Source organism: Alligator mississippiensis, chromosome 2 (assembly GCF_030867095.1).
Source record: "Alligator mississippiensis isolate rAllMis1 chromosome 2, rAllMis1, whole genome shotgun sequence".
Classification (NCBI taxonomy): Eukaryota; Metazoa; Chordata; order Crocodylia; family Alligatoridae; genus Alligator; species Alligator mississippiensis.
Genome location: NC_081825.1, coordinates 204,813,958 through 204,828,670, shown reverse-complemented (window position 1 = coordinate 204,828,670; position 14,713 = coordinate 204,813,958). Strand labels below are relative to the sequence as shown.

The following is a 14,713-nucleotide window of genomic DNA, read 5'->3' as shown; positions in this document are numbered from 1 at the left end:
ATCTCTCCGAATCAAATAGGAAGCCTCCGAATCAATACAGAGAGATTCGATGATTCAGACATAGGCATAGCTTTAAATTTGTTTCTCTACATACCTCAAGGTACCAGGCAGCTTGTGAATGCTGAAATGCTGGGGCAGATGGAGTGTCCCACAGGAGCAGGGGGCAGGGAAAGATGGGGGGTGTTGTCCCCAGTGCACTTGGCAGTGTACCCAGAAGTGGATCGGAAGCACTTCCAGTCCACTTGCAGGCCTGCTGCAGAGCACGCATGGGGGACACCCCCCAGCTCAGCGACTGGTGCCTTCTGGGTCTGGGGGGAGCACCTGGGGTCCCCTGTGCGCTTGGCAGCAGACCCAAAAGTGGACCAGAAGCATTTCTGGTCCACTTCCAGGTCCCCTGCTGAGCATGTGGGGCGCCCGCCCTGCGCTCCTGTGAGACACTCCATCCGCCCCACCATCTCAGCATTCTTGAGCTGCGCCTGGTACATCAAGGTATATAGAAAAACATTTAAAGCTGTGCCTACGGCCAAACCACTGATTCTCCGCATCAGCATCGAATCTTCAGATTCGGATTTCGCCAAATCAAATACAGCCCAATTCACACACCCCTAATGGACACGTACATTTGGAGCTGTATGCAAAAGGCAGAAACTCTCCTGTTCCGTTATGTTTGAATGAGCTGACAACAATGCAAACATCTACCTCTCCAACTCTACCACTACCTCATTGAGGGTTAAAGATAAAGCAGTTTTGCTTAATTTTAATTGTTCACACAACACACAGAATTTAAGTACACCCCAGGGAATTAGGCAATTATGTGCCTGCATAATTTTGTGCACAAAACATATGACTGCACATAGTCACCTAATATCGTGCAAATCCCTGGGATGTAGCTGGTGTGTGGAAAGGGGAGCTCCTGCTGGCAGGAATGGGGGATTGGCATGGGGGTGTGTGTGGGGTTTGTGGGTGGGTATGGCCCCCCCACCACACAGTGCACAGCCCGTCTCCAGCAGCAGCAGGCCCTTGGGGCACTCCCAGCTGGGGCAAGCAGAGCCCCCAGCAGTGCATGGTTCCAGTAAATCCTAGGGGCTGCACATGGCTCCCGCCTGCAGTGCTGCAAGCCCCACATGCTGGCACGGAGCCAGCCTGGTCTGGTCCAAAGGCATGCACCAACAGGCTGGGCCAGCTCCATGTTGCCATGTGCAGCCCCCAGGGTTTGCTGGAGCTATGCACTGCTGGGGGGCTCTGCCTGCTCTGGCCAAGAGCACCCCGAGGACATGCTGCCTGCTACTGCCACCAGCAGTGGGGGCTTTGTGTGGGGGAGTTGGAGGAGGGCATGCAGCAGCGTGGGCTGTACTTGGAGGGGAGGGGGGGGTTGCAGCAGGCAAGGCGTGGCATATGGCGAGGAAAGCTGTACTGGGGGACCCACACCCCCCACAAACCCTATACACCCCCCCACACATACACATAAAGTAACTGCATATATTTCTAAAGAAGGTTCAAATAGCGTTATATTTAGTTTAATTTGTAAGAAAAATAAAAATTGTGTACAATTTTGATTTTTTCTGCACATAATTCCCTGGGATCCATCTAAGAGCTGCTGCCTTTGCAATGTGACAGAGATGTTAGCTGCCCTTTGGAAATGTTCCCCTTTCGAAACATTCAAATGCCTCTGTGTCTACATCTTTTACTGTACTGCAATACACCACCAGAAGAATTTAGTAGTCTATGTGAATCAGCTGACATCCCTGTCACATACCATGCCACCCCACCCCTAGCATAGTTATTCAAAAGAATACAAATTCCAGGTAATATTAACTAGGTCTTGAACCAAGAAAAGAACAAGGACTCCTGCTAAAATGATCTGCATAAGACTCTGCAAACCCCAGTGGAACACTGCAAGTTCTTCAAGTTGACTAGAAAAGCAAATACACAGGCTTGGCAGGATTCGATTTTCATCGCTAAACGTTAATTTCACCTCACATACACAGACCAATGAAAATAAATATTTCCACTGGTAATAACTGAAATGTATAGAAAGAGGACATAAGAAAAAAAAAATCTGGGACAAGGGTAAGGAAATCCAGGACAGGGTGCATGAAAATGCAGGACATGAAAAAGCTACCTGACTACATATTTGAAACACAGTTCCCAATTTAAGCCAAGATCTAGTTACAAATATTACTAATACACAAACTAGGACTGAATTAATGATAAAGGAATATATTACAAAAATTCTATGCACAATGTATTCCAAATTCAAAAGGAAGCTACATAAAACCTTTGGAGAGGAAAGCTTCCAAAGCACAGACAACTGAATACTAGAAACTTTATCCAGAAACAAAACATGACCAAAATTGAAGCTGAAGTCAAATTAGACTGCATTAACAAAGATATTTTTAATCAACAATTTACTACTCAGAAATTGTTACTTACTTTGACAATACTATTTTTAACTTAAGCCAAGTAAAATTTGTTAGTCTAGCAGGGGTTCCCAAACTGTGGTATGTGTATCCCTGGGGTATGGAAGATATTATCTGGGGGATACATGGGAGAAACTGTAAAGGTAGAATTAATTTTCATTATAATAAATTGGCATTTAAGGGGTTAAAATATAAAACATGCTGGTAGTTTATATCTGGAAGGGGGTTTGCAATAAGAAAAAGTTTGGGAACCTCTGGTCTTAGACTACACAAGCGTAAAGAAAAAGTATTGTGCTATTTTTTTTCATGGAGATTAAGTTTGCGTTTACTTTCCAAGCACTCCACAATATATTGCACAAACAAAGCTCTTCTGGTGTAGGTGGACCAATGTTAGCAAAATTACTTTGTTTCAGAGTACATATACTATTAAGAGTGAAAAGCTATGTCCATAAAACTACAGTTTTACCCATACAACCACATTCACATTAAATGGATTCTGGCAGCACAGCTTCCCTAGAAGTGATCTGTTACTGACGAGGACAACTTTGCCAGCAGAAGGCCCCAAAAGACATAGACCCTGTCTCTAAATTAGTCTGTAGGCTGATGGCTGTACCAGAAATGCACAATCCCAAACAATGTTGCACTATTTTCAGGAAAATGATGCAAGACCACTATAAAATTTGGGTAAGAGAAGAAAAACAACCTCCACTGGGTTTGCAGCTGGGTGTTTTGGGGGTGGGGGTATTGTCCTTGCAAATAAAAATAACTCAAGTCAATTTGATTTTTTTCAAAACAAAGCAAAATTTCACACATCCAACACACGCTACACAGAGCATGTGTGTAAAATCAGTCCACTACAGCAAAGTAAACAGATTATATACTGTACACTAATCCAGCAAAGCTGAAATCAATGGATTGTTCTGTTTGGTGGGGGGGGGGAGGAGGAGGGTATGCTTATGCTAGGCTAGCTTCAGTGAAGGCAGTTTCAAAATGACATACTACTGCCAAGTGTTGCTGCTGCAGCCATGTAAATCCAGGAAAAATGCCAAAGGTTACTGGACCAATTGTATAGTAGAGAGATGCAGGCAAGATTTCAAGTACCAACTACTCTTCCTCATTTGTGAAATGATACCGGTACCTAAAATGTTGTCTAATGTCATACAATTGACCAATTATAAAAAGGTGTCATAAAAGTGATTAAAGGAGCATTTAAAAGGCACGAATGTCTGAAATACTGTACCCACTATAGTTAGAATCAGAGTATAGAAAAGATTTACTTTTTTTGCATGATGTACAACTCTATATAATCAAGGTCTCCTGTATATTCAATGTAACCCCTATCCAGAAATGGTAATGTAAACTTTTCACCAAGTTATTCCATTGTAGTTCATAAAATTAATCAGCTGTATAGTTTCAGCCATGCTTAACGTCTGCAGTTTCACAGTCCAAATTGGTCAGTTACCCTTCTGGTGCGCTGCTTTGGTCTCCGACGCATTACATTTAATACCGGATTAACAGGTTAATCATGCCTTAAATTGTACTTGGCCACATATGCAACTCAATTCAAGGAATGATAATGCAATAAACAAGCTACCAAGTTATTCCCCATATAACAGAACACATGTGGCTTGTTTTTATCATGCCTTAAAATTGAAGTGTGGCCAGGACCCGTCAAAACCCCACACAATGCCCAGCTGGGTACCACAAGGGTTCTGACAGGTCCACATTTACAGGGAGCTGCTGCAGCCCAATACCAGACTTCCTGTGTATTGGGAGCTGTATAAACTCTATGCATCACCCAGCCAAACAGCACATAAGATTTTGACAGGTCTAGTGTGGCAGGGCAGGATACACAACAGCTGGGAATCAAGAATTAGTTCCCATCGCATCTTAAAGTCTGTCAGGGGCCTTTCATACGGAAAAGTAGAAGGTAACAATCTTGGTGAGGCATTTACTGTAAAACCACAACAACTGGCAGTGACAAGCAACTGTTGTATTCAAAATTTCTGTAGTTCTTCCAAATGGCTTACTCTAAAGACCCTTTTAAAAAGGTTATATAACATCTGAACTCAACTTGAGTCTGCAAGAGATGCCAAATGCTACATGCTAAACATGCTCCACTGTGTCCAGTCACCTTCAAGGAAAATAGGAGGAATATCTACCTCTGCAATATCACAAAGAGCAAATCTAATAATTTACCCTTGGTTTTTGTGATGAAATGGATTTCACAGGGCATAAAAAGATCAGAAGGCAAAGTGTCATTTCAAATTTAAATTTATATTTGGTGAAAACATGTTTGGCCTTTTAAAACTACCTATTTTGAAAGGACATCAACTTAAAACAGCTCTCAAAATTGACTGTGTAAGTTTCCTTAAAACCACTTCAAGTAAACACTGAATGAAGACTACATGAACAAGAATAGGGAGCCTACAAGCAAAATGCCAGATAGTTAGCATTTTCAGATTTTAGCTTAAATTAGCTTTCCATATTAATAATATCAATTTCACTTTACCTTACTATTCATTAACCACTGAAGATGTTAGCTGGACACAATGCATAGTCCTACATAGGCTACAAGGCAGGGTTAAGGCCACTGACAGTATAATTAAAGCAATAAACTAGCTTTTCAGTCACTAAGTGCTATCCTACACAGTTTTTGTACAGATATAATTATGACTATATACCAAAAAAAAATCTTTTCTGTGTACAACTAGTTGTAAACCAATGTAAATCAATAATTCATACCATAATTATACCATGACATTTTTTTTATTTCTAAGAAAGGGACTGTATGGAATAAATGGGTTCCCACCCACTACTTCATACACACTGAACTAGAAAAAAGGCACTCAACTCCAAAACACATTTCCAGACAGACAGCTCTTCCAGAACACCTACAGTACTTTAAATCCATGGTCTACTCTATTCTGGTATAGCTGATGGTACAGATAAGCCTAACTCTGTTGTCTCAGTTAAGTGCACATTACTTCAGGTACAGACTGCATCCCCACAAAACTGGAAAAACATCCCCTGCTTGTATCTCTCTCCAAGTTGAACATAGTTAAAACTATACCACTGTTCACACAATTCAGAACTCAACTAATTTAACGTAACTGAAAGCCCCACCTCTGTCTTCCAAGACTGGGCCATGATGGGTAAAAATACTATTTTTGTACATAGGCCATAACCAAAAACGAGACCTGCAGGCAATCTAGCCCAACCCCATACAAACAGCTCTCTTCCTCTGTATTTTGCTATCCTAACAAAATCTGGCTTTAAAGTAGCTCAATTTAAAGGCTCAAAACTTATCTGGAATAGCCTTCCAGTTGATATCTCAATGTTGTATCATAACCAGGACCTGGTTACAAACAGTTTGTTTACTTATTAAATCAAATAACATCTGCATAATCAGGCCAGAAACTTCAATACTCCATGATACCCATTCCTCCAACTTGCATAATACCTCATCCCATCCAAAGGAATGTCACAGTCCCTCATCCCATCCAAAGGGAGACTCTTCTGTGTATTTGCCTTTCAAATGCCTCACCTACACAATTCTACAAGTTAAGGTTTGCTTTCAATGTTACACTTTGCAGAAAATAGTTTTCTGAATTAAACAGTATTTCTGGCTCCTTTTAAAAATCAAGCTAAGTAAATTTATTAAATCCTGCATGCAGAATCTATTAGTGAAGGTCAAGCAAAGCAATTCCAATAGTAGTATGTTTAATAGCATTTGATCCACAGGCTGCTGAATGCTTGTGTAAGTAGGGAAGCAGCACAGGACGGAGCCATGAGCAGTTCGTCTAGGGGACGTGGGGACAGGGCCATGGCTCCCACCACTATGTGCACCCCCAGATCTCTGTGAGGGGCAAGGGCAGGCTGCTGCTGCGGGTTGGGGCCAGTGGTGGCATCAGGCTTTTCCCGGCAGGGGGCTGGGCCAGGGTTGCGTTTGGGGCGGGCAGCGGAGGTGCTGGAAAGGTGGTTGAAGGGGTAAACCATGGCGAATTTTGGAGTGGCTGTAGCCCACCCCATAGCCCTACCCCAGCACCGCCACAGCCTTCCCCAAGCGCAGCCCTGGTCCAACCCCCTTGCCAAGAAGGGCCCAGTGCTACCCCCAGCAGAAGCCCACCCTTGCCCCACACACAGATTCAGGGGCACACCCTCCATGGCTCCCCTGGGGATGTGCATAGCAACAGGATCTGCCCTCCTGTCCCCATATCCCCTGGACCAGTCTCTCGCAGCTTCCTCCTTCACCACAACCCTGTGAGGCAGTACCTGCCCCCACCCCACTCCCTCCTTCACCACAGAAGCCTTGATCTAAGCCCCCCAACCCCTTCCCACCCACCCCAATTTACCAGCCAGACACTGCTCTCCAAGCTGTTGGGCTGGCTGTATGCATGCTGTGGCTCTGTGCATGCACTTGACATTATCAGCCACATCAATCAGCCTTTTTTGGCTGCTAATAATATCAATTTTCCTTTTATTGGTACTGATACAATACGGACCGATATATCGGTGCACCTCTACTTACAGGTCATTTTACCCACACTGATCCATGCCTAAAGGCAGTGTGAAAGCAAACAAATAAGTTTGTGGTAAAAGGCCATCTGACAATCAAGACTAGCAGCAGACAACAGCTAGACAAGTGCTGAAATGGACTTACGCAGGATGCAGAACATGCTGGTGTAAAACCAGCCGTGATCCATCTCATAGGCAGCTCTCATCACAGAGCATCAAGAATACACTGACAACCTACACCCCTGAAAACATGATACATTCCAGCACTTAGAGTAGCAATTCTTAACCAGAGGGCTTTAGAATTAAACACATGAGTGACACGTGCTGTCAGCAGCTGGGGGAGCATAGCAGCGCTGGTGGCGGCAGGGGCACAGTGGTGGTAAGCGGGGAGCTCCTGCAGGCAGCCACGGCACTGCCAGTGGCAGGGGGAGGGGGTAGTGGCAGTGATCGCTGACTGCCCACAGATGCCACTGGAGGTGTTGGGGGGGGGGGGGGGGGGGGGGGGGGGGGCTGAGCAGAGACCGCCCACAGGTGTTAGCAGCACCTTTTTATAGGGGGTGCACCGCCATGCTCAGGGGGTGCACATATGCATTGACAATGGTTAAAAACATTCTGACCTGTTGTGGTCTTTCCAAGTTCCCTGCAACAGAAGAACTGCTTAAAAAAAACAAATGAAAGTGAATAACTAGCATTTTCTAAAGGGTATATTAATCTAACAAGGGGTGCCAGGAGTCAGAAAAGTTAAAAGCCACTGACTTAGAGGTACCTGAAAGCTAAGGCACAGCCTAGCGCTGGGGAGGGCAATTATCTGGCCCCATGGGCCATGTAAGTAGTTCTGGGGAGCTGCTGCAGGACAGTCAGTACCCCCTCGCGCCCCCCCCCCCCCCCAATAGACTGGAGCCCATGCACCCTGCGGCTCCTTCCCCCCCACCAGCGCACAGCCCAAGCCTCAACTCTGGCCCATACCACACCTGTTCCAGACTCACCCAGGCCGGACTGGACCAGCCGGAACCCACTGCACAGCCCAGACCCTGGCCCACTCCGGACCGCACACCCATGCTGAGCAGCAGCTGGGCACAAGCTGCTGCTCAGCACAAGGGAAAAGTGGCCCCTCCCCCTCACCATTGCCAGGTCCTTCTTGCTGCAGCTGCCCAGAGCCCCCAGGCTGCCCTATAGCTCCTCTCTGCTGCCTCCGGGCCACCCAGCAAGGCAGCAGTGCAGAGGAGCCACAGAGCAGCCCAGGCACGGGTTCCAGACAGCTGCAGCAAGAAGATCCTACTAGTGGTGAGGGAAGGGGCTACTTTTCCCCCACACCAAGCAACAGCTTCTGCCCAGCCACTGCTATTGCTGCTGCTCAGCATGAGTGGGCGAGTCTGGACCAGGCCAGGGTCAGGGCTGTGCTGCAGGTCCCTAACCAGTACCATGGGGCTGGGGCCAGCTGTGGCGGCAGCCAGAAGGAGCTGCTACCTTCTGGGCTGCCAAGAAAGGCAGTCCAGCTGCAGAACCATCCCAGCCCAGGGGGCAGCAGGATGTGCCATGGGCCAGATGGCGCCTGGGCGAGGCAGGACCAGAGGACCTGCTGCAGGCCAGACAAAGTCTCTCTATGGGCCAGATCTGGCCCACAGGCCATATTCTGCTCACCCCTGGCCCAGAGCATAGGTCAGCAACTCGCACAGCATGAGCTGGATCTGGCCTGCCACACCAACACATCACCATTTTTTGAGTGGCAGGAGGATTCTGCAGCATTTGCACAACATATGTACCAGCAGCGTTTCAACACCATGGTAAAGCAGGAGGGGCAGTACCCACCCTGGGACTAACTTTCATTATTTCAGGCCATCGCTCAGGCCTACAGCAATCCTGTAACTACTCTATAACATCCAAGGAGGAGGTAGCAAGTCAGAAGCTAGCACGCCACCCCCCCCCAAAAAAAAATCAAAAAAAAAAAAAAATCAGGAAGGTCTAATTGTTCCTCCACTTCACCTCAGTTCAGTAGAGATGGGTTGCAGTTGAGGATTACCAAATTCTTTAAAAAGCAACCATCCCAAGAAGTAGGAAGACATAGTTTTGGAAGGTGGGGAAATTACGTTAATTCTGTTTTTAATCTCGGGTATCTTTAGTTTTGAAAGGTCTCTTCTTTTATCACTGAAATGGTAATCAGACATTCTATTTTGATCCAGATGATTGAAATAAAACCCTATTACACTCTCATCTCATGCACCACATTTACCTACATACCCCACAGATCTTTTCCCAATATAATAAGCCTTCCGAAGTTGGGGTACTTGACTTAAGCAGGGAAGCTGATTTTCTTTGCTGGAACTGAAGCATAGAGACACTGTGCTGCAAGATGGCTGCCAGTTTCTCTGGAACAGCAAGCAGAAGGGGCAGAGTCCAGCTATGACCCTTTCACATCAGCTCAAACTGACAGCAGTTTTTGACTGCTCGTTCTGGAAAAGTTCTTTTTTCCTATATCCACCTTCCAAAAACAAGATGCAGGTCTTATTTGGGGTCGTGTGTCATATGAGAAAACTGTATTCAGAAACTTGGAAGTGGTAATCATAGACGCAGATAGTTCTGTTCTCAAAATTATTCCAAAACCCTGTGCAGTTGCAAACATCTAAGCAGCAGTTAAAATTTTCAGAAACAAATGGACAGAGGCATCCAAGTCACCTACATAATTTTTTAAAAACTTATCCAACATGCTGAAAAAATGATACTCTTATCCTTCAACTAGATTCACAGGAAAAATCCTGTTTCTGCACACTGCCGCACTGAACTACGTTGTCCTTTATAGAAAACTGGTGGGTACACTAGCTTGGATTCAGTTAAACCAGGGATGACCAACCTATAGCACATGCACAAGTGGCACACAAAGACTCTGTGCAAGACACACAGTAACTGGTTGGGAGACAGGGTGAAGAACAGGAAGAGCAGCAACAATTGGGCTGGGGGCAGGGACTGATATGGCAGTGGGGGTGGCATACAGAAGGTAGAACGCTGTTGAGTTAAATGACCATGACTCAAAAACACTTAGAATTCAGCAGAACAAGGAAAAGATTTTATTACTAACCTTCAAGACAAACTACACCTACCAAACTTCAAAACCTTACATGATTTAGGCCATAAACAACGCTCAAACTACATATGCGTAAAAATCCAATACATAAACACAGGAGCGAGCCTTGTCAACGCTAGATAGTTTTAAGAAAAGATTTTTAGTGATGCATCTAGTAGCAGAACTGGTTTGAGAGCTAGTGTAGACAAAAATTCAGACTGCATTTTTACCATTGTACTGCACACATTTCTCAACAGTCAAACTTGCGGTGGGTCCAAAAGGATTTCTTTTCAATGATTCCTTGAAATATACCATGCAAGTAAGTTAAGAATGCTCATTCAGGACTGGGGCTCTATAGATACTAAATGAAAATACTTTCCCTCTTATAAAATCTCACTTATATTTAAACTAAAGTTGATAACTTCAACACACTTTCCACAAGGAATGATTTGTGAAATTTCTTTAGCATGAAAACCCTTTATCACAACAGTTTCTAAACTAGGGATCAAACTGAAAGTATGGTGACAAACGTCACCGAAATTCAACTGGAAAAGCTGGTCTCACACTAGAAGTGAAGTTGCATACTTGGAAAGACTGGAAGCCATTGCTCTGTGGCATGGTCACACAAGAACAAGTATGCCAAGGTGGGTACCTTTAAGAACAGAACTATCTTCACTGTAAGCACAGTTTCTTAACAGTCTTGTAGCAGAAGAAAGAAACAAAAGTCATGGTCCAGTAATACCATGTTTTCTTGCATGCAACAGACCTTTCCCCAAAAACATCAGCTGCTGGAAATTGGGGTGCATGTTTTAAGCAAGAAAACATGGCAACAACAGCTTCTGAAGAATGAACCTCTACAGGGGCAAGAGTAATGCTGCTGTTAATGCACAGAGGGCAGCACAGTACGCATGTGGACTCCCTGGCTGCTGGCTGGAAAGTAGGAACCTCCCCTCCTCCAGTCAAGGAGGCTTTAGTTGCAGAAGCTGAGACACTTCTGTATTTCTTAAGTGATGCCAAGGTAGAGGCTAGGATCAGACCCTGAGCTAGCCTGGCAAGTGCTGATGACTACCCACCTAGCTCAGCTTGAGAAGGAAAGAAGAGTTGGGCACCCTGCAACTACAGGATTAACAGAGCAGCCTTGATGTTTTTGCTCCCCACTTACTACAACTACCCGTGTCTTCCCTGGGGGGGAAAAAAAAAAAAATGTTACTCACCTATATTTTCAAGGAAAGAGGGTTTTTTTCAGCCTTTCATTAGAAAGGCAAGTATCTTATTTGGGGCATGTTGTATATCAGAAAATACAGTATTTGCCTTCTCAGGTTAAATTTCAGTAATGATGTATACATATTTCACGAATTTAAAAACACAACGAACTTTCGGAAACAATTTTGTTAATTTTTAAAGGAAAATCTTAACTGCTCTCCTGAATACCAAAACAGTGGGGTACTTAAGAAAGTACTATAGGAACAACTGCCCCAGATCCTGCCTTGGTACACAGGGGCATGTGGGGAGGGGACGGGGGGGGCAGGAAGCTAGAAGTTGGCACTTCCAGTTTGCCCTGGGTCCCCAATGTATCCTTACACTACTGTTACACCACCAAAATCAGAATTGGTACAGGAGCACCAACATCCTATTACAGCAAATTTTACTACTTGGAGCCATTTCCCTTGTGAACAGATTTAAATGGGAGAAGCACTGCACTGTGAAAGGGATCAGATGATGTCTGTTACATGGCCCTGTGGAAAGCCAACTGCCTTTGGTTTTTAAAACGGATCGGAATCTAGACACACGATATTTAAATAACGGATTTCCCCTGTCCGGCAAACTAGCGCCCCTACAAGACAAGTGTGTTACTTAACACCAATGCTCAGCGCTTTACCCTCCGCTCTGGGGCAACAGTGGGAAGAGCTGACATAAAATTAGACCATTTCCCTGAAAGTGTTTAGGTGACAGCTAACATCCCAACAACACACTAGGTTCCCTGCCCTCAATTTCATTGCTGCTTCAGAAACCAAGCGTTTTTCCTCAACCCCAGAATAAGGCACTGTTCTGACAAGGACGACCTCACACCACACTCAAATTAAAGCTGCACAGAAACCAGCTATGAAGTTGTTACACATTTCCCAGCACTAACTTGGCAGCCGGCTGACTCTTCCTATAGCCAGAGAGTTAGGGTGTGACAACTATTGGCACATGTGGTTGGTCCAAACCTACCAACCGGTTTCTGGTGTCAGATATTCAAGTGTAGCAGGGGCCCCGGGGGACCCAAGGGAGGAAGTTTGCTGCTATTAGGGAAGGGGCGTGACAGCCAGAGTAGGTGGTGTCACATCTGGATGGCTCGCGGCTGGTTCACACACAACACCAGCCCCCCAGGTGCGGGGGAAGGAGGGGGGCGTGCCACACTCCCAGGCGCTGCAACACGCATGAGGTGGGGAAGTCTGAAGGCTGCCGGCAGAGGGAAGGGGCGAGGAAGCGAAACCAGTGCCTCTCTCCATTGTGTGGGCCACATCCAAGCCGCCCCCCGCCCCCCGCCCCGGTGCCACACCGGGGCAGCTTCCCCAGCTCGGCCCCAGCGGCTTCAAGCGCTGCGGGGACGGAACCTGCCCTCGGGGGCCGCAGCCCCGCTCCCGCCCGCGCATCGGACCCACCCGGCCGCGCCTCCGGGGGAGGGGGGCCCAGGCCGCGCTCACCTGGTCGCCAGTGCCTCCTTCTCCGGACATGGCGAGTTAAAACGGGCCCCACCCCCCCCCGCAGCGATTAAAAGAAAAAACCCTCTTTAAAAACCGGCTGCTGCCGTCGCCCCTGCCACCCCCGCGGCTCCCCAAGCCCCACCAGCTGCCGCGACCGCCTGCAGCAGCCCAGGGAACAAAATGGCGGCCTCACCGCCCCCGTCCGGCTTTCACAAGCGGGGGGGGAGGAGCGCCCCCGCGCGTGGGCTGCCGGGAGGGGAGGGGGCGCGCAAGGTCTGCTGGGAACCATAGGCAAGCGAACGGGAAAGGAAGAAGTGGGCGGAGGTGACGCCAGACGCACACAACCCGCCTCCAGCGCGCAGCGTCGGAGTGGAAGTGATTTAAAAACGCAGGGACTGTTGCTCCCTTGAAAAAGGGGCGGGGCTTAGAAAACGGCCGGCTCCTGGCTGCCCCACCCCCTCAGCGTGCTTGTGCGCAAGTGCTGCTGGGTGTGTAGTAATTACTGTGTTTGTGCAAGAATTTGGACCCTGGTCTGATGTACAACGACTCATAGTAATAGTGTTCAAAGTGGTTGGTAATTTTTGGAGGCAGCTCATTGATGGAGCCTATGCAAAACTCAAGTCCCTCTTTAAGGAGACTTACTGACTTTTGGGCTTGCGGTCAGCTCTTGCTTGCCCCAAAATAAATAAATGCTTCACCTTTGATGACGCGGTTCTTACTCGCTGGTACCTTGCAGTGAGCAATATAAAATACAGAAGAAAAAGATGTGCATATTTTCCAGTGTACAATAGTTTTTCAGCAAATACAATCACTTTCAGCTTCCAATACAACGATATCATATTTAAGACCTGGCAGGGCTGTTCTGGGCCAAGCAGCAGCAGCAGCAGCCCCAGCCAGAGCAGAGCCCAGTGTTGCCCTATCCGGTGCCCTAGCATTACCCATGGGGAGGCAGGACGTGCTGGCACCCTCCACAGCTGTACCCAGAGGGAGGGGAGCTGAGCCCACTGCCCTCCCTGAGGGCTGCCTGAAGGAGGCCTTATGCAGGGGGGTTGCTGTGCACCTCCTCCACAAGCCCCCACATCAATGTGGAGTGAAAACACAAGCAGGGGGAGGGGGGAAGGCAGGGAAATGGTGCACATTGTCTGGCACCTCAGGGAGGTCAATCCACCCGAGAAGACAGGCAATTTTCTGCGCTACACAGAAGTCGACATTTCAGTAGGTCTCATGGTTACCTGTGAAGCCCTTCAAAATCAGGAGAGCACTCAGGGCTTTTTGAGTTAGCTGTACAAAGCAGTTCCACTGCCCACAGGGCTTTGCAGAATGGTGAAGAGGGGCCCAAATTCTCTCCTCCTTGCTACCATCCCTGCCCTGCACCCTAACAGAGTTACTGGGTGCAGTCATTCAGCATTAGCTATGACATCAGGTACTAGCACTTCTAATCCCATTCTCCCCTGCTTTAATCTTTCATCTGTCAGGGCATTAAGCGCTGGTGGGCTGTGACAGGCAATACTGAAGATAAGGGATTGACATAGGATCTCTGTCAGCTTGGCAGAGCGTTCTGCGGGGGAACGATAGCTTCCCTCTGACTATTGTCAAAGAGCTGTGCTTCCGATAGCCTTCCAGCCCGGGCCACCAAAACCAGCTCTCTACCCTGACAAGTAAGGCCTTAAAAATCTGGAGACGACGGTGGGCTTGTGACAGCAGTCTGATTTCCAATGCTAGCCCTAGCCTAAATGCCAAATCAAGAACGTGACAAGCCACCATCAAAATACTTTGCTCTGTGCCCCTTTGTCCTGCCATGTAATACCTAATATATAATATAGAGAAATAGGGCTAGAGGTCATCTAGTCCAGTGGTTTTCAACCTGTGGTGTGTGGGCGCCTGGGGATCCACAGACAATGTCTAAGGAGTCCATGAAAGATTACTATGATCAATCAAAAGCATATGAATATTCACACTTACAACTCAAAGGGATCCGCACCTCACTTTGAAGTTTCCAAAGAAGTCCACACCTCCATTTGAAATTT

At 46.9% G+C, this 14,713-nt stretch overlaps 1 protein-coding gene across 1 annotated transcript in view; it reads right to left on the bottom strand.

Moving 5' to 3' along the window:
* Nucleotides 1-12,835, bottom strand: part of CSTF3 (cleavage stimulation factor subunit 3) — a 78,411-nt gene extending 65,576 nt beyond the window's left edge. The window contains exon 1 of the mRNA XM_006259489.4: nucleotides 12,687-12,835. Within this exon, the coding sequence (XP_006259551.1) occupies nucleotides 12,687-12,716 (30 nt within the window). The 5' untranslated portion in view covers nucleotides 12,717-12,835. The remainder of the gene's footprint in view (nucleotides 1-12,686) is intronic.
* Between the last annotated feature and the right edge of the window lie 1,878 nt (nucleotides 12,836-14,713).